This window comes from Hippocampus zosterae, chromosome 20, assembly GCF_025434085.1.
Source record: "Hippocampus zosterae strain Florida chromosome 20, ASM2543408v3, whole genome shotgun sequence".
Lineage (NCBI taxonomy): Eukaryota > Metazoa > Chordata > Actinopteri > Syngnathiformes > Syngnathidae > Hippocampus > Hippocampus zosterae.
Genome location: NC_067470.1, coordinates 9,290,072 through 9,310,043, shown reverse-complemented (window position 1 = coordinate 9,310,043; position 19,972 = coordinate 9,290,072). Strand labels below are relative to the sequence as shown.

At 42.7% G+C, this 19,972-nt stretch overlaps 2 protein-coding genes across 3 annotated transcripts; both read right to left on the bottom strand.

Annotated features, from left to right (window-relative positions):
* Nucleotides 1–234: 234 nt before the first annotated feature.
* Nucleotides 235–13,373, bottom strand: gramd1c (GRAM domain containing 1c). Its single transcript, XM_052054588.1, has 18 exons — nt 13,048–13,373; nt 11,525–11,636; nt 10,814–10,937; nt 10,529–10,629; nt 10,065–10,160; nt 9,867–9,947; nt 5,086–5,204; nt 4,720–4,852; nt 4,501–4,648; nt 3,806–3,949; nt 3,611–3,729; nt 3,382–3,524; nt 3,190–3,293; nt 2,300–2,461; nt 1,842–1,908; nt 806–925; nt 628–733; nt 235–546 (listed from the first exon to the last, which is right to left on the bottom strand). Exons 1-18 carry the CDS (start codon nt 13,065–13,067, stop codon nt 478–480), a joined length of 1,968 nt encoding a protein of 655 aa, XP_051910548.1. The 5' UTR covers nt 13,068–13,373; the 3' UTR covers nt 235–477.
* Nucleotides 13,374–13,481: 108 nt separating this feature from the next.
* Nucleotides 13,482–19,951, bottom strand: atp6v1ab (ATPase H+ transporting V1 subunit Ab). Of its 2 annotated transcripts, none has more exons than XM_052054589.1 (15): nt 19,780–19,951; nt 18,742–18,835; nt 18,512–18,640; nt 18,002–18,216; nt 17,785–17,922; nt 17,450–17,601; nt 17,198–17,360; nt 16,262–16,370; nt 16,057–16,179; nt 15,115–15,229; nt 14,964–15,027; nt 14,679–14,882; nt 14,506–14,600; nt 14,154–14,325; nt 13,482–14,038 (listed from the first exon to the last, which is right to left on the bottom strand). In XM_052054589.1, the coding sequence occupies exons 1-15, from the start codon at nt 19,876–19,878 to the stop codon at nt 13,946–13,948; spliced, it is 1,965 nt and encodes a 654-aa protein (XP_051910549.1). In that variant the 5' UTR covers nt 19,879–19,951; the 3' UTR covers nt 13,482–13,945. The 2 variants fall into 2 exon arrangements, with proteins under 2 accessions (XP_051910549.1, XP_051910550.1); XM_052054590.1 differs by having other exon boundaries at nt 18,742–18,839; nt 19,780–19,947.
* Between the last annotated feature and the right edge of the window lie 21 nt (nt 19,952–19,972).

Sequence of the window (19,972 nt, the reverse complement as noted above, 5' to 3'; positions counted from 1 at the left end):
TATGATTTTTTTTCAACAATAGATCAAAATGATTACAATTTGATAGCAAGAATCATCGTTTATTGATCGGGGAAATAGCTTCACCAAAGTGGCCAACATAGAACAGTAAAGGCAATGATGTAAACATGAAACCTTTATACGCAATAGTGGCCAACAAACGTGCATTTCTGATCTGCAGAATATAGAAAATTATTTTTTAAAAACAGTAAGGTCAATGTATGGGAAACGTAAAAATAAGACTTGAATGATGTAATTTATTTCAAGAAATTTGTAAAAACACATTCTGGGCTCAAGGCCCTTGTGCAAAAAAATTAAAAAATGTGCAAACTTGTAAACAAAAACATTGGTAAATAATGATTACCTTTCTGACAATAAAACAAAATCCTAAAATATTTACATTTGGTTTATGGCTGCGACTCGCACAAAAGGCACATTTCAAGAGGTCAGTCGGTAGCAATAAAAACAAAGTGAGGGTTGTCAGTATGAAACCGTCGTTTGATTGGCCAATGCAAATCTCTGCTGCAGCAGCATCAGGGAACGGCGGAGCTTTCGAGAGAGAAGGGCAGACTCGTTACTTTTAATCATGTGACTTACAGAAAATATTTTACATTTATAAAGTATAGCTACCTGCTCTAAAAGGTTGATGGAGTCCTGCAGGACAGTTCTGAGCAGCTGCGCCTCCTCTCTGCTCCTGAATGGTGGACCCTGCCTGGAAGTGTACTCGGGCGCGATGCTGTTTATGACACACAACGGCGTCATGACATGCAAATGGGAGAGTGGATAGCGGCGAAAGAGCGAAGCAAACCTGGCCTCGGCCCTCTCCTTCAGCCGATGCTTTGTCGTCAGGTACATGCGGTGGGCCACGTCCTCCATGGCCAACAACTTGACGAACAAGCCCACATTTAGCACCGTCAGGATCAGCAAACTAAAAGTGAAAGAGAGGCTATTCCTGTGGTACTTTGCCACTTGTGACTTGAAAGCAACACTGAGGGAAGATTGAGAGCCACTTTCAACATATTACCACTGTCTGGAAAAAAGAGCTAAGGTAAGAATTTGTGTTTGGTGTGTCCCGCTTTGTGCACAAAAAAAAAGGCTTTTTTGGCATGTCTACTCATGATGGACACACCGACCAAATTCAATGCTCCCAAATTAAACCCCAAAATAATCTTTTGCCGCAAGTTCTTCTTTGCAGGACCCCGCCCCCACCCACAATGTGCACTTTTAACCAAAATGGCAGACTTTGGTGTCTTTTAGGGAAGTGGTCTCCAACCACTGGTCCGCGGACCAGTACCGGGCCTCGTCCCCATTTGGGACCCGGTCGTAAATAAATCTACTCCATCAGACGTGGCGAAAAATGACTCTAGACAATCAAGAGTCCCCCTTTTCACATTGCTTTGCAAGTTAAAAATCAATAGAATTCGCCAAAAAGTAAGAAGCAGTGCACAGAAAGTAATTGTAACAAATTGACCAAACGTATGGCAGCCATGACTTCCGAAAATGAAGCTACTTTGACAAGAGAAGTTCCTCCCCTGGCGACGCAACTGGTCCGTGACACAAAAAAAAAAAGTTTGGAGGACCTCATCTTTTTCAAACTTTTTGGTGAGTCTTCTCCCGATAGGCATGCTGAGCAAATTTCATGCTCCCAATCAAACTGCCTTCAGGGGCTGAACTTTTGTAATAAAATCCAATAGAAAAGCTGCAAAAACAAACTCTTTTTTCGATTATGCTGGTTCTCATTTGATGGTGCTCTTGTACACGTACCGACTTGCTAAGACAGCATTTAAAAGAAGGGGGGGACACGCAATACAGGAAGAAATGCAATCAGTGCAAGGTTGTCTTACATCACACTCATTGCACCCACGATCGCTGTGATATTCCATCTGTGCGGGCTGCTCCTCTCCGCCGGGCCTGAACGACAAGCACGAAAGGTGACAGATTGAAAGATAATTACAAATCATGTCCGACAAAGTACCAGCGGAGCCAACATATTCATTCATATCAACAACATGAGCGACTGTGCGCACTCATCAATACTGCAGGCTGAAGAGTTAACATGGGAGAGGATCGGAGTTTTTAATTGTGCGCCACTTTCTAGACAAATAAAAGGACAGTACTTTCTTAAATAGTGGAAATTCCTCTAATCCAGTAAGGTAAGCAGAGCTGCATTGTTTTGTTGAACATACAAATTAGTTTCTGATTAGCCTGTACCAGCAGCTTTTCCAATTTGTGATCAACTTCTCTCTAAGTGTGTTCCACTGACATTTCATACGATTATAAAATAACCATCATGAAGTCGTACCCATATTGCCGTCTCTGTGTTCGTCAGGCGGTTGGCCGAAATGCTTTTTGGGCTTCATGTGCTCTGGCATCGTCCGGCTGAACGTCCGCCGCCTCCGCCGCAGCCCACCGACCTCGGCTGCTCCCTGGTTGATCTCGGCTTCCTCCTCCAGAAGTTCCGCCTCTGGATACAAATGGCCACCAAAACTTGCGTTGAGCCGCGACAAATATAGTCAAAAAGGTCTCAGTTCTGATTTGATCTCATTTTTTCCACGCAAATCTTTTTTCGAACCGTGTATTCTACGAATTGTCAATACCGTATTTTCCGGACGATAAATCGCAGGGTTTTTTTTAGAGTTTGGAACGACTTGTGTGTGAAATTGTGAACACATGTCACACACACACATGTCATTTCACATGTTATTTTCACATTAAACCACGAGAGGGCGCTCTAGGCCTGTGTTGATAAGTCAACTATGAGTCGATGAGTAGGCGACGAAGAAGAGGAAGCGCAACAGTACGTCTTCTCCGTCTGGAGTTGGCGGTTTAAAAGAGACACAGACGAAGATTTAATTGGATTTAGAGATTTGGAGTGACACCGAATAACTCTCAATATGTTAAGTGAACATACCAGGCACGTTCTCCGTTCGTTGTTTAAGCGTCATGTAACATTAGCATATCATGCACTTATTTAGCCTTGATGTTCTCCATTTTATTTTGACTTTAAATTGCCTTTCAAGATGACATGTCTGTTCTTGGTGTTTGATTCTATCAAATAAATTTCCCCCCAAAATGCAACTTATGCTCCAGTGTGACTTATATATGTTTTCTTTCTTCTTTATTATGCATTTTATAGCTGGTATATTCCGGAGCGATTTATAATCCGGAAAATATAATGCAGGTTTGACTCACCCAGCTGTCTGAAATAATCTTCAATGCCGCTCCAGGAGTTCTTGGTGATGAAAGACTTGACCAGGCCCCACGGCTGCTTCTTGTACTTGACATCCGTATACACCCTAGCAGCAGAAGACACACATGCGGTGTTTGAAAATGTCTTATGGTGAGCCACACAGATCTGGAAGCTTGCTCTTTTAAAAATCTTACTTGAGTCGACACTTGCGTTTGGTGTGACTTTTGATGTAGTAGCGATTCTGTGTGTAGAAGTAGTCGTGGTAGGGCACGTCATGGGTGTACACCTCCGAGTCCACCAGGTAAGACTGACCCTCCTGAGACTCTTTGTACAGCGTCTGACAAGTGGACAGAATCGTTCGGCTTCAAAGGTTGGGACAAAAAAAAAATCTACTTGTGGCTTTGGGAAAAAAAAAAAACTTACCTGGTATTCCGTTGCCGTGGAGAATTTTCCAATCAGGGGATTAGTGATAGTTATGGTGTAGTTCAAGCTCCTCTTCATGTCCCCGCTTGGGTCTTTTTGCCACGCCACAAAGCTCGGATCTGGAAATGACACCGATTTTGCCAGGCGGGAACACAAAATCCGCCCGGTGAGCGCGGCGAGGAAAAGAGCACTCACTGGTTATCTTGCGCACGCTCATGAAGCGGCGGATGAAGGCGGACTCTGTGAAGAGCAGGTCGAACATTCGGCTGGCGCTCATGTGGAAGACCTTGTTGAGGTACAGGCGACCCTGCTCCTTCGGCAGGCCAACTCGCTCCTCGGCTGGGGAAGGACAGGAAGTGGATTTTGCCACAAATATGAACCGGCTGATGCGACACTGGCAGACTTTTTGTGACTAAAAAAAAGTTCTCATTCTTTTGTACAGTTTGACAAAAACGAAACAAGAAGAGCAGGCAGAAAGGCTAGCCGATTAACAACACTCTCCTTGGATGACGCCCACGTCACTCACCAGAACAGGCCCCACCTTTTAAAGCCACACACACTCAAAGTCACAGATAGACCAGTGAAGACCATGAGAATGGACTCCAAGTGGGCAACATCTAAAACGTGTTTATAGCATCTTTATTGGTTTTACCAGACCAATTTTCGACGTTATTTATGCTTACACTTAAAACATTGTTAGGAAAAGGTTTTTTAGAATGGCGGCAGGTTGGACTCTGGAATACAATTTGTGGAAATGTGAATTTTTGTTTTTAAATTAATTAATAACTGCATTTATTATAAGTAAGTACAATTGAAATATTATTACCTTTTTTAATTTTTAAAAACACAACTAAAAATGATTTGGCCCATCTGTTTTGCATCTTCCTCACCTTCTTCCACACTCTCCGATCCGCTCTCCTGAGACACGCCGTCCTCTACCAGGGAAGGTTGTAAACGCGAGGTGACCGATTCCGGTTCGGAGCGGTCCACAAATGGAACGGGACTGCGGTGCGGAGACAGGGAGATGCGGCGCTCCTCCTGCTCGACAACGCCGAAATAGTTAGCGGAGAGAATAGTTGGGCGGACATGTCACGACGTCGCTCGACGACCTCGAAAGGAGACCTCAGTGAACTGGCGGCGGAGGAGACCTCTTCATTTTCGAAAGATGGCAGCTCCGGTGCGGGAAGACGAATGGTTGGCGTCTTCTCCAACTTTGCAAAACAGCCATCGTCGCCTCCGTGCCTTGCAAACAGACAGACAGACAATCATGAATAATCACAGTTAACTCAAAGCCAACATGTAAAGAATACCAGAGGCAAGATTCGAACCCTAATCATCATGCTGCAGATCATGGATGGTTAGCCCCAATTTTTCATTCGGACCATCTTTCTATTCATTTAAATGTCATTTTTTCTAATTTCTTTCCTCATTTATTAGTTGCTATTCCTGCGCCGTAGTCATATGTGTGCACTCACCTGCTCTGCATGCTTATGTCCGCAGGAAACTGTGTGCTCTCCATCTCCTCATGGCTCAGGCCCAGCTCATTTCCATAGTGCTGCTTGACCATCTGCCAAACCTCTGCGTTGGTCAGCGACTGGTAGTGGGGGGGAAAGTCCATTAGTCTATTATTTTGGAAGGCGGCAGGAAGTAGAAAGTGAGTTGGGCGCCTTTATATGTATGATCTATATTTTGACTTACAAGGTCTCCAGTGGAGACCAACAACAGAAAAGAAGACACAACACCAGTTAATACATCACAGGACATAACAATCGTAATATTAAGTCAAGTTAACAGTATTTATAGAGCACTTTCAAACAGCCATCGCTGCATACAAAGTGCTGTACATGGAGCAATTTAACATGCACAATAAACAGTAACACAGATCGGTAATAAAGGCGGTAGAAACAGTAAAACCAAGAACAAATCTAAGTCATGCTGAGTTGAATGCCAAAGAATACAAGTGAGTTTTGAGGAGGGCTTTGAAGATAGGCAGCGAGGACGCTTCAGTGGGAGGTCATTCCAGAGAGAGGGGCCACCAACAGAAAAGGCTCGATAACATCGATATTAACTACGTAACAGTCATTGAACAATGAGTGCTCTATGTGGCTGGCAACATTCGCATGATGTTTTCTTGACCACAGAAATATTGTGAATTTTGATACTTCAGCATGTACACCCGAAAAAAAAATGGAATGCACACAAGCACGAGTAAATCTTTTGGCATTCCAAAATTTTACTCGTCTCTTAGCATATCAAATGAAATTTGAAGGCATCTATCGGCATTCACATAATGCACACTTGACACAAAAAAAGCCTTTCTTTTGAAATGCATAACACCATTTATGTATTTAAATGATGTTTTTCATCATTCCTACAATAGCACTATAGTGGTTAGCCTCGTCTCTGGGGTTTCATCCAACACATTTTAGACAACATATTATTGATACCATTTACACAATTGGAGGCAAAATGGCATTGTTGTGTAAATTCACACAATAATTTAAAATAAGATTTTTTTGAGGGGCAAAATTAGATAATAGAAACTACTGTATGTCTCTCTGACAGCAGTCGCATAATAGCACGACAGCGGTGAGACTAGTCTGGGAAATACAATACATGCATAGATGTAATGTGAATGCTCATTTCTCAGCATTCACACAGTGTTACAACAGCGAGACTTGTGTCACCATTTACACGTTGTTGTTTTTTTACACTACCAACTGTGTGATTATTTCTCTTTCCCCATTCACCCGTTTTGAGTCAAACTTGCATCTGTGTCTGAGTATTTATCAATACAGTATAGCAGCAGTCTTGCTTCTTCGCATTTTACACATACCGGTAACCGACATTATGGGATATGTAAAGCAAGTGTGTTGTTTATAGCTCAGTTTCAGATCATGTTCAAGGCGTTTGAGTGTTGGTCTGTCAGCATTTATGCAAGATGACGTCCAACAAGCAACAACAGTGTTAACACTCGAAAGTCTCTCCGTAGCAGCTGAACTTTAACGCAACACGGCACGTGTTAAAACAAAAAAGCACATTCGCGTCAACGCTGGTCTTCCACCATTCACGTCAAAATTGAACAATAAAGCGTTTTATTTATTTTTCTTAATTAAAAAAAAAAGCTTACTTGCTGGAGGTAAAATTCCCTACAGCCGGCTGCACGACGGTCGGTCAAAGTGTGAAGTGAAGTTCAAGGGAAAAAAACAAAACATTCACACACTTCCCGGAAGTGGAGACACACCGCCCACTTCACTTTCTTCACTTGACTCAAAAACAAACATGGACACTTAAATATATCCAGACATTTTTCGTATCGCTATTTAAATTGTCTCAAGAGTCCACCGTATGTTCGTGTGCCACATGCAAATTACCCCGCCCTCCCCCTTTTTTGGAAACTTCTGAGGTCAATGAACTTTACAGGGGGTGTTGTTATGCCTCCAAATCCCCACTGACTCTCTCTCTCTCTCTCACACACACACACCTGCGAATCCACTACACATCGGCAAAAAACGCTCAGTTATGAGATATTTAAATATGGGGCGGTCACTTCATTAGGTATATTAGCACAACCAATTGCAGCGGACTGTATTTTCTTTGCAAGGGCTGAACATGTAAATTAGCATAGTTGCATGTTACTCAACTCCACAAACAGGAAGAGGATAAATAAACCAGTCAAACGGCACATTGAGTAGTTTTACGGTGAAACTTTCGGTTGACCTACACCAGGGGTGCCCAAACTTTTTGGATTGAAGATCTACTTTTCGATCAACTAACCTCACGGGATCTATCCATACCGGCGCGCGCACGCACACACACACACACAAATTTCAGATTTACCTGCTTTATTTTATTTTTTAAATATTTTTTTTTGAGAAAATGAGACTGATTAGTGTGCAGTGTATATTAACACAAAAAATATATTACTAACATGTACAAAGACATGTTAGTTTGTTTTTTTTCTTCTCGACACTCCTCGGATCTACTTGGGACCTGTCTTAGATCTACCGGTAGATCAGGATCTACCTAATGGGCACCCCTGACCTACACAGGATGAAAGAGCGAATACAATACATCCTGCTTTATAAGGCGCTTTCACAACAGCTGTAGCAAAGCGTGTCGCAAAACAGTTAACATAAAAGTAAAATACTAAACGCAACACATAACATAAAACACACAGTCGTGCAATCCTAACCACTTTTCAATCACACGCTTTGTTGTTTAAAGCAGTTTGAGATGAAAGAGGAGAGAATCAAAGTGTCCTTTCACCAGTGCATCAGAAACGTCATGCTTAAAAATGTGCACACGTCGGTTACAAGCTAATGACAGTTCATTTGGAAATCGTAAAAAAATACATTTTGATTGAGCAAACATCTTAGGCTAATAAACAGGTGATAATTTGCCTCCAACGATATTTTTATAAGAAAAAAATAGTAAAGGTTTACTTTATCTAATGACAACTCATTTGCACCCTAAAAAATTAAAATAACAACACATATTTAAAAAATGAGGTAAGCATCTTGGTGGGCGACTAATCAATTACAGACAACGCATATACACATATGCAGAAGACTTGTAGGCCATAAATACAACAAAAAACAACCATTGTGGTTGTAAATGACCGATGCCTTCTTCGTCCACATACTCACAGGCTAGGGGAGGATCCCCATAATGACACTTTGTGAGTTAAATGTTTCATGTAACTTCCATTTTCCTGTCCTATTTGCTGTTCACAACGCTGACAACCTCAAAACCGTCTGAGACAGCTCAGACGGACTTTGGGCCGATAAGATAGGCGCTGGTGGTTATATCGGTCAGGTTAAAGTGACATGGTTGCACTCTGTATTCCAGTTGGGGGGGGGAACTTTGATCATATGGGTGTGATGTAAGGTGACAATTGAGAATAGCAGCAAGGTTTCCTTCCCATAATAATTCCCAAAAAATTCTACCTAGAAAACAAAGACAAACAAAAAGAACTACAAATGCTAAACTGGTGTAATGAATATCATAGACAAACACTGCCAATTCGATTTGCGACATTTTTCTTTTTTACGAAAAAGTTGTTAAGTCGAGTTGAAGTCAAATACGTCCTGATGTTGTTGATCTATAGTGCCGAGATACTGTTGGTTTGAATCTTTTAAAGACGGGTGGGGGGGCAGAATAGCCAGTGCTAGCTAGCGAAGCTAACCACTACGCTCTTCTCCGACGAGCTTATTCTTGTACTCTCTGACCCGCACCGACGCGCGAAGACTGTGTCGCCTTGTTGGCCAGACATTTTCGCTGCTGCACAGAGCATTAAAAGTCCTGAAACAGCAGCAGACGGCCGAGTTGAAAGTTTCTGTCAATTGTCCGAATGGAAGCCAAGCTAGCAAAAAAACGTGATTTCGATTAGCCGACTCAAGCCGCCAAACATTGAGAAGTAGTGAAGTCAAATTTTACGGCAAATATTTTATTTATTGGATATAAGATAATCTCTTTTCATGTAGCGTCATATTTACATATCTTTAATACACATTTGAGAATCTTTCTTGAGAGAGTGCCTGCCTTTCCAGCAGCTCTTATATTTAGTTTTTCTACTTCTTCCTTCATAACTTTGCTGCTGTGAATTTGGAATTTCTCCATTGCAAGAATAATAAAGGTTTTCTTATCTTATCATCTTTCATTTATTGGGGAATTTACAGTGAGTTTTTTTTTTCATTTTAAATGTCATTACGTTCCTTTTACACGAGAGGTGAAGCTGGAATTTTTCATAATTTACCAATAATCGAACCGAAACGCAATATATCCTTTTTCAACAGAAATGTGCAAAGAAAATGTAAATGCTTTATAGACGAGGTAGCCGGAACATATTCTGTACTTATGCGATAGCACTATTAATGCTTATTCCACTGGCAAAAGTAGGTAACCCAAAATCTCTGACGTAAATGAGTACCGGTCATGCAAATTCATCATTGTAGCATGAGTGGATGCGAAACACAAACATAAACACACATGCTAACGTTAGCTTAGCCTGTTGCACCATACTCCCCAGTCTCCACTTTGCTGCAGCAGCAGCAGTTACATTGCTGCTCTCAGTCCATTCCCCCTGTTCTCTTCCATTGCTATCGTTTCCCGCCAGTCCAATGTTTAAGTTAAAAAAGAAAAATGAAACAAGCAGATGGCAGTGCAGTGGAAAAGTAGCATCAATACAGTGAGAATACAACTTCCTTGGCGGGGGTAATACGAGTACGACTGAGTCAGTTGTGGTGGGCTTTACCTTGTTCAGCAGCGCGTTCTGCCACAGGCGGAAAACCCCGTTGAAACTTTTCTCTCTCGCCGAGAAGGAAGTAAAGAAGAGCTGCGCGTGGGAGGGGAAGGGAAGGGAGGGTGCAAACCAAAACGCAAATCACTGATCACGTTGCAGATAAATCGGTATCAGCCCTCTCTGTCACAATTGCGAGTATGAGATTTGCACCTTCTCCTTGCTGGTGCAGATCTGGATGGCGTTGGGTATGAATCGCGCCGTTTTCTCCCTGCTCATGTGGCTGATGTCTTTGAGGGCCAGGCTAATCTGCAGAGGGGACACATCAAAGGGCAAATAAGAACAAAAAAAAGTATTCTTATTGTGATTTGGTCTCTGATAACTTATCAGTGATGAGAGTGTTTCAGCAAGAACCGAACAGATGTTGCCAATCATTATGGCAACGTAAGATGGCTGCCCTCTCGCTTCATCCACGAGGGGCCCATTGTTAGCCTATCATAATTAAATCCGCGCTTCATTTATTCCACAAATGCAATATTAACATGAATACTGTCTATAGGCCAGTGAAGAGGGCGGGGGGTCAAAAAACATACAAATTATTCTTGTGAAGAACATTTTTGATTCGACTTTCCACTACCTTTCATAATTCGAATGTGTGACAAGATTTTTATTTTTACCTTAGTGCCACGGAAAACGTTGCTGTAGAAACAAAGACAATTGTGGGTGAGGTAGAGACGTCCCTGCAGGAGTATGTCTCGCTGGAGAGCACACGGGTAGTCTGAGAACACACACACACACACACACACACAAGTATAAATATGTCTCGATTTTCACAGATTTTATTCCCCTTCTCTTATCGAAAAAGGAAATTACATCATTTCAATGATGCATTGATTTTGTTTTGTTGTTCCATCCAGGATTTGCTGTATTTTTTTTTTGCTGACACCAAACGTGACACTCACCAAGTAGGAGTATATCTGAGCTTGCCACATCTTTGAACAACCTCCGGAAGTCATCCAGTCTCTGTTTGTAGGTGGGCACGGGGGGCGATGGCACGCCGATACAGTTCGTCTGGTTGTCTGAGCTCTGAAAGACAAATAGGAGACATATTTGGCATTCTTTTCACAAATTTAAGATCATCCCAGGTGTCTTAACAGGTCTGTGACAAGCTTTTATCATCATAGCCCAAGGAGCAAGATCAATGTGGGGCCAATGCAGACTAATGCTTCCGTTGCCATGACAACTTGGGGTCGTGTTTCTTGTCGAGCCAAGTCCCGTTATATAAAACAACAAAGATTCCAAAAGTCCTCTTAGCTTAATGCTGACAGATACGCAAAACATCACTGATGTGCTAACGGGTTAGCATCAATAGTTGCTGTGATAGAAGCAACAGATATTTGAACACAAATAGAGGAGCAACACAAATAGACATAATACAAACGACGAATATTGCGGTTTAATTATGTTGATATTCTATTTTATATCATTCAATGTTATAGACACAGCACAAACCTTTCTAGGTTTGATTTCCCCACAACAGGATCACACTCCAGAGACCCAACACTCACATTAACAGGTCAATTTGCATCATACAATATATCCTCTTAAGGTCATAAGTTTTTCAAGTTTTAACGTGCTTGACAATATTTGCACCTCCTTTTTTTTTCCATTACCTCATCTCCTCCCTCGTCAGAGACCTCATCCTCTATCAAAGACGTTGTCTCGTCCGTGATGTCATCTCCCACGCCAGACCAGTTTGAAAGCTGGTCCATCTGCTCTGGCGCGCTGTGTGTGTACAAAAAAAAATTGTGTCCGTGTGTGAGTGAGTGAGTGAGTGAATGAGTGAGTGAGCAAGAGAGAGATCCTATTAGGTGTAAGAGCTTTTTGTTTTGACACCGTGAAGAATTCCGCTGGGGTTTTAAGTGGAGGACTTGGAAACCTCTGTCTAATGAGTTCTAAAGTGAATGTCATCAAACATCTCACGGCTGGAGCCCTGAGGGAATTCATTAGAACTGCAACCCAACTGGTTTGACGGGATGGAAAAACAAACACGCACGCATTTTGACTCTCTATAAACCTTTACACTTTCTACCATTTTGTATTTGGGCCAAGTGCGGACTGCGGCACCAGAGCCAGTAGATTGTGCTGTGGTCAGGTTACCATGAATAGGTCTGGATTATACACATTTTAAAAATATTTTGTCCCATGAACTCTGGCAAGCAACAAGTGAATTTGATATCCATGGGGTGTAAAAGTAATTGCAACGCCGCTGCCCCCCCAAAATTCTGTACTGCGATTTTCTATTGATGCCACAAAATGGTGACAAATGACTACTTTTCTCTAAAAGTAACATCAACTTACTTCATACTAATTAATGTGGGGACCTGTGCACAAATCGCATATAAAATATTTTTTCAGCAAGTAGCGAAAAACTGGGGTACACTTTGAAGGGGGGTGGGGGGTCCTCAGTTTACGCCGATCTCGATATTTCGAGGTAGCAAATACGTGGTCATGATGCACAAGAAATGTCGCTTAGTTCTCGCCATATTTACCACTTTTCATTTTATTATTTTGCAGGTATGGTCTATGAGTGCTTTTCATAAAAAGATTTTCTTCATTGTGATGGATTACGACTCGTTCCGATTTACGTACAATTTAGTGTTACGAACCGCCGACACGTCTAAATCGAGTACAGAACTGCTAATGCTAGCTCGTATTTTTTAATTTTGTTGGATTGATGAATGCATCTCAGTATTAGATACTAGTGATTTATTAGAGCTCTCGTATAATGTTGGTATTATATTTTAACACAAGTACATTTCTTTGGTAGTTTTCGGGGGAGAGTTAAATTATTAAATTTTATTAATTATTTGGCATACCATTTACTGTCAGGCTAAGCGTCTTCTTGGTGAACATAAAAATGAGGCAAGAAAACCCCCAATACCGAACAACATGAATGGAGAGTCTTTGTAAAAAAATGAAAATGAACAACGTTTTGGTACACCACTACTTTGTTTAGCAGATCGTGAGAGTTTACCCTAAAGCCGTTTGTTCTGCGTGGAATTAAACAATAACACTTCTTTGTCGGTCTCTGTGTTGAAAGACGAAAGTTATCGCTCCAACTGGATCTAAACTCCCCCCAAACCCGAAACAACCAACAACTGTCATGACAAGAACAGACAAATTGTCAACCTACCTGACTCGGAGTGGACCCATTCAGGATGGCGTGACGAGATTATCTTTTCTTTTGTTTGGGGAAACGCTTGCAGGTGGAGGTGGTTTTGTACACGTTTTGTTTAGTCTGCAGGTGCAGCTCACACCTTCAAGAGTGATTGCCTGCTCATTGGAAACATTTATGGAGGAATCCATTTTGAACAGACGGGGGTATTCTAACCTGCGCTCCCTGGGCTACACCAGACCCCTGAGTGCAAGTGATCAGGTCCACACCGCGATATTAAACATTACTAAAACCTGCCAATTTCTCATAATATATAGCACCACAATTCCTTTGATGATTGAATTATGTTTTTAGGACTTCCTCATCCCCTGCTAGGTACTTAAATCTCACACTTTAAAACTATGTGAGACATGCGGAGAGACCAGTTGAAGAATAACAAAGGCAGACACCAGTTTATCCTTTTGTTCCGTTTTCAAGCCCACACTTTTAATCGCTTGGGAGCTGTCGGACTCGTACAGGCATCCACGCGGCCAAAGTACACAACACAAATACACACGCTCACAAGCGTAAAACAAAACGACACAGTTCTGTCAAAAACGTCACAATAAATAGACTCATCTCATTCCATATTCTGTTCATAATTCTTCTGTACAGAGATGATAGCGTGTGATTTGTGGACAATGAAAAAGAGCAACCACACACGCGTATGATGATGTGAAGATGTAAACAAAAGGGCCACACGATAATTTAAGATCATGCAGAGGGATCCAGAGTGCGCCTACATGAGGCACCGAATAATCACAAATACAGTACATCTTTTCTCTTTGACCTCCAAATGAAGTTGCATACACGCACGCACACAACGGGGAAGCACAAAAGGCGGAATGTGATGGATTGGAGACCGGAAAAAAAACATCTATTCTTCCAGAGTACGGAAGGCGTTCTGCATATCTTCCAGCAACTGTGCATACTCGCCCTTTATCTTGGCCTCACCGTCCTTCACCGGGTCCTGCAACGAGAAGTTTGATGAATCCAATGAAAAAGGTTGATCGCAATAAAGTAGGATTATTTCAGGATTTTGCTCACATTCATTGTGTGTGAAGTTGACATAAAAATCTCCAAACCTTAAATTTCATGGAGCTGATCCTGTAGAGGACTTCTCCCAGGTGCTCACGGATCATGGCCCAGGTGATCTTGTTGTCGCTCTGCGCCGTGGTCTCCACTGCGTGGCGCGCCATGTCGTAGAACGCGATCATGTTGGACAGGATGCCCACCGTCTTGTAGAAGGGACAGAATCTGTGGGGGAACATGTGCTCTCACTTTCATTTCATTTGACTGCGTTACATAAATCCAGCATCAGCGAGACTCTGGGCTTTTACAATAAGGCCTTATTGCATTGGCTGATAGCCAGCCAGCCAGCTAGCCATCCAGCTAACTAGCCAGCCAGCCAGCCAGCTAGCAATTTAAAAATCTGACCTGTCATAAGGCGTGTAGCCATTCTGTTGCAGGAAGTCGTCTTTAATCAGCTTGGCCACTTCCAGCGTGATCTTGTCCGTTTCCGCCAGTGACGCCTGCCACAGCAAAGTCATCAGGTGAATACTTCTCTCTCAAGTCCCTTTTTTTTTAAAACTTTAATGGCGGCAAATCACCTTCCCGACAAGCTGCACAATCTCAGCCAGGTCCTCCTCCTCCTGTAGGATCTCCTTGGCCTTGGTGCGCAGAGGCACAAATTCGGCAAAGTGCTTGTCGTAGTACTCATCCAGGGCGCGGGTGTACTTGCTGTAGCTGATAAGCCAGTTGACCGAGGGGAAATGTTTCCTCTGGGCCAGCTTCTTGTCCAGTCCCCAGAACACCTGACACGAGAAGACAGGATGTCAAAGAGCGTGGTGTCATGGAGCACAAGCCATCGGCAGTGGCTGAGTACGGTTCGTTACCTGAACAATACCAAGCGTGGCTGAGGTAACGGGATCAGAAAAGTCACCACCAGGGGGCGAGACACTAGAAACAAAACATTTTTTTAAAGGGACGTTCTGTAGAAAACGTGTTTTTTTTTTTAAATCGCTTTTTTGGGGGGTCTTTACTCACGCTCCGACAATGCTCACGCTGCCCTCCCTCTCTGGGTTTCCTAGACATTTTACCCTTCCGGCGCGCTCGTAGAAGGAGGCCAGGCGGGCTCCCAGGTAGGCCGGGTAGCCGCTGTCTGCAGACAGCAACACAGGGCTTATTTTCACATACCTCCCAACTTTGATGCACTGGCTCCACCTTAGGGCCACTCTTGTTTTGCAATTCAAATACTCCATAAAAGCAAAATATCTTAAATCCACGAGAATCTCAACATGTAAAATATTCGAAGGAAGAATTTGTTATATTAAATTTAAAGTGATACCAAATATAAAATCTGCACATTTTACTACTTTAGAGAAAGAAAGATTTAAATTTAGATTTTGATAAAGCCATACAATATATTATTGAGCTATACAGTACAATAAAAGCAAAATGAATTGATAAAACATTTTAAGAAAATGTCAAATGTAGCTTGTGTATGAAAAAAACAATATATTTTTTTTAATTTTTAAATTTTTGTATGATGCAGAAAAAAAAGACTGCCATCAGGATTTTTCCAAAAAAGTTGAATGCAACAGCAATTTTCTTCTTAAATACATTTTTATTTAATTATGTAAATATATATGTCATAAAATGTGTTGGTCATTTCATATAGTTAAACTTGTTTTTTAAACATTGTAAAATAAAATCGGCCCAATACTACACTGAAATTTGTTTTTTCCCCCCTTGACATAAAATACGAAATTTGATTGTAACAAACAAAATCACATCTTTTTTTAGATTGTTTTGTAAAGTAAAAAAAAAAAATCTCAACCTATTTAATGACAGTGTTAAGAAACACCTACACTGGATAAATTGTATCTAGTGTGTTTTTTGTTTATACGTATGGGATCATATCAATCATGAATAAAACTTTTTTTTTTAAATTCTCCTTATTTTTAACTAAGCAGTCTCCGCACTTACCAGCCGGCATCTCAGCCAGACGTCCCGAAATCTCCCTGAGAGCTTCGGCCCAGCGGGAGGTGGAGTCGGCCATCATGCTGACGTTGTAGCCCATGTCTCGGAAGTACTCGGACAGCGTGATTCCTGTCCCCCAAAAAAACAAAACAAAGCAAACCTATCAAGCAAAGAGTGACGGAGGACTTTTATGATGGCCGCCAGCATGTACCCGTGTAGATGGAGGCTTCTCTGGCAGCTACGGGCATGTTGGAGGTGTTGGCCACCAGAGCTGTTCTCTTCATGATACTTTCAGTCTTGCCGTCCACCTCCATGGTCAGCTATATGAGGAAGGTTTAAAAAAAAAAAAAAAGTATCAAGAAAAAAATCCACACAAAAAGGCCGGAACTGAGATTCAAATGGAACTGCGGGGCAGACGTGTTAACCACTGGGCAACCGTATCGCCTCATTCTCTGAATGAATCGTTATTTTGTTCATCGATTAATCTTGTCAATTATTTTGTCAATAAATCTGTTTAAAAAAATCAAATAAAAAAGAATCATCATCAGAGGATTTGGAAAAAGGTATCAAAACTATGAATCGATGATCAAAAAATGATCGATTAATGTGATCATCCATTAGTTGTCGATTAATCGTGACACCTCGAGATTCAAGCACACGACACTTAGGATTGCATTTTTTCACAATTGTTTTGAAAGCCATTTGAGAAAGACGACACCAATTTCTTTTGTCTTGCGGTTTTCTATTGTCCACAGATATTTGTTTTTATTCCTTTTCGACTGCTTTTTCTAGGCGGTATGTTGTTGCTTTTCAAAATCAAGTATCAAGTCGGTGTCATTCATGTCAATTTTCCATGTCAAAATTAAACATACATTTATTTTAATTTGCTCTTCAAATTCTGCAGAGCATCAGTGCGCAAAATAATTGAGAAACACCTCCAAAATTTGGAGATGCTATAATTTATTTGCTTCTTTTCTTGGTTCCGGTGGGGTTTGGGACACAACCGGTTGTGCCGCGTCAATCCTGCCCGGCAACAAATGTGACGTAGGACATCAAATGCAATTGTGAGAGAAAATGGATGGGAATGAAGAACAAAAACACACAATAGTGATGATGACATGAACTGGTAGCTGGCAACGTTTCCCACCTCGGGGAAATCTCGCAGCACTTCTGACATCTCGTTCCCGCGCTCGCCGCAGCCGACGTAGACGATGACGTCGCTGTTGGAGTATTTGGACAGCGACTGGGAGATGACGGTCTTCCCGCAGCCGAAAGCGCCGGGAATGGCTGTGGTTCCTCCCTGCACGCACCTGGAATTCAAGCAAGAGGTTCAAGAGATCCACGGCGGAGGAGCGCTGCGTCTTCACGAGTGGGGGAAAAAACATTTCAAAGGACTGACGGGAAAAGGGCATCCAGGACTCTCTGTCCAGTCAGCAGCGGGTGATTGGCGGGCAGCTTTTCCGTGACGGGCCGGACTTGTCTGACGGGCCACACCTGCACCATGGTGAACTTCTCCTTCACACCCTCGAACTCCAGCTCCATCACCACGTCCTGAATGGTGCGGTTGGACGAAATGTCACTGACGTGTTATTAACCCTTTCAGGGACAGCGGTTACCTTATCAGGTTAGCAGGTTACTGGTTATCTTTTTTTGGGGGTGCATTAAAGGGTTAAAACACTTTTAGAGTGGTTTTTATTTGTCTCCTTGAAACCAAAAATAATGTGGGGAACTCACGGAGAGGTCATAGTTTCCAGGCGGCGCCACGTAGGTCACAGTGCCCCGGTTTTTGGGCGGGAGCATGATTTTGTGCTTGATGAGGGAATTTTCATACACCATGCCGTAGATGTCGCCACCTGTGATGTGACTACCAACCTAACACAGACAAGTGGAAAAATCCATGGGAATCAACTGATGACCCACCATCCCTGATCTTGTTATCACGCCCACGTACCCGCAGACTCTTGACGGGGGAGAATTCCCACTTGATGTCTCGGTTGAGGGCTCCGATGTTGACGCCTCTCGGGATGTAGATGCTCTGCGTGAGGTCGTTGATGTCCTTCAGGGGTCGCTGGATGCCGTCGAAGATGGAGCCCATGATTCCCGGGCCCAGCTCCACGGAGAGCGGCTTGCCGGTACGCAGCACCGGGTCGCCGACGGACACGCCGGCTGAGTTCCAAGGTCAGGGAAATACAAAGAGACTCTTCCTCATTGTGAAACATGGGTTACAAATTTGCATCAGATCATATGATGTCAACATGTATCATGATTGGAGTGAATTTGTATTGTATTATAATTGAGGCGAACCATTTTGTAGCATAACTGGATTGGATCAGATAGTATCGTAATTGAAATTCATGGGGATGGATATCGCATCTCTCTGTGATGGAGATGCACATCCAGAGCATTTCACCGAGCGGGTACAGAGACTGTATACTTCACATCTGGCCTTCAACAAGGATACAAGTCTCCTCATAGACCTGGATGGTGGCCATGTCGCCCTCCAGCCGGATGATCTCTCCCACCAGCTCGCTGTGTCCAACACGCACCAGCTCGTACATGGCTGCCCCTGCCATGGCAGTCGCTGTCACCACTAAAGTGAAGAAAAAAAATTGTACATAAAAAAAAAAAAATAATAATACGGGGTTTAGGAATATGCTGGATCACAGAAACAATACATGGTGTGGCAGTAACCTGGTCCGGAGACTCCATGCACATATCCAAACTGGCTCTCTCTGTCCTCATCTCGGATCTTGGGCAGCTTGGATGTGTCCATTTTCACTGGTTTCTAACTAGGAGGGAAAAAAAGGAATCATGTGCATCAGTTGTGGCCCTTAAACACTTTATCCGTGACCTTCACTGTCCCTCCTCCATGGCCTGGGAGGCTGCTTGTCGAGTGTCCATGGAAGGTGTCACTATTAGGCAATTGACGTAACTGCAGCAATAATGAATTAATCTACTTGCAAATATTGACAAGCGGTACGTTTATGTGTGTGTGTATGTGTTTGCTTGATCACATCATTCTAATCCTTCTTGTATTCCACATAAAGACAGTGAGCAAAACCACAATGCTTGATGATCATGTGACTGTGGCATATGACTTACTGGCCAGATGAGGAAGTGGAAAATAAGCATTGAGCATGCACACCGTGACTGTGAATGGGGAAGATAGCAATCCCCATTTTTAGTATGGTTCATATGTAATAATAGCTCGTCGTCACTGTACTTCGGTGAAAAGGTGTATAGCTGGTCATGTGTCCTCCTTAAACTGAAGGGAGTGTGTGCGTGGAAAGGTAAATACCATGTGATTAGAATTTTACATATAAGCGTCACAGTCCTGACATCCTGGTGTCAATTGGAAAGCTTCTTCAAAACGAGTTAACCCGTTTTGAACTCGGCTAATTCGTATTATTTCTAGCGAGTGCTATGACACAATGTTTGGCGCCCCTGATACATTTGACGTAACCGTGTCGCCTATTGTAATTACAGCGAAGAACCTTCAAAATAAGCCTGTTACCACCCCCCTGCTTAGACTTCATGTTAATATGACAATAATAAGGTTGTTCGGTAACACTGACAAGAGTCGCTCTCGGCCTGAGACAGAACAGGGGGTCCCGGCATGTTTGCCGCAATGGGTTGCTAGCCTTAAAATAACAAGCAATTCTGAATTAAATTGCGTACGCGGCGGTGTCTGAACAACGACAGGTTGTCGTAAGAATATACGTGGCTCACCGTGTGGTCGCGAAGCGGCTGTTTTGCTGTCTTGCTTCGAGAGAAAACGACGCGCGATGGAGTGCGTGACAGCAGCAGGCAGAGGTCAGCTGACTTCATTCACTGGACGGAAGCTGCCGCTGCTCGGGCCGCCATTTTGGTTCATTCCCCGGAACTGCACGAAACAAAATCAATCCACGATGAATATTTTTCT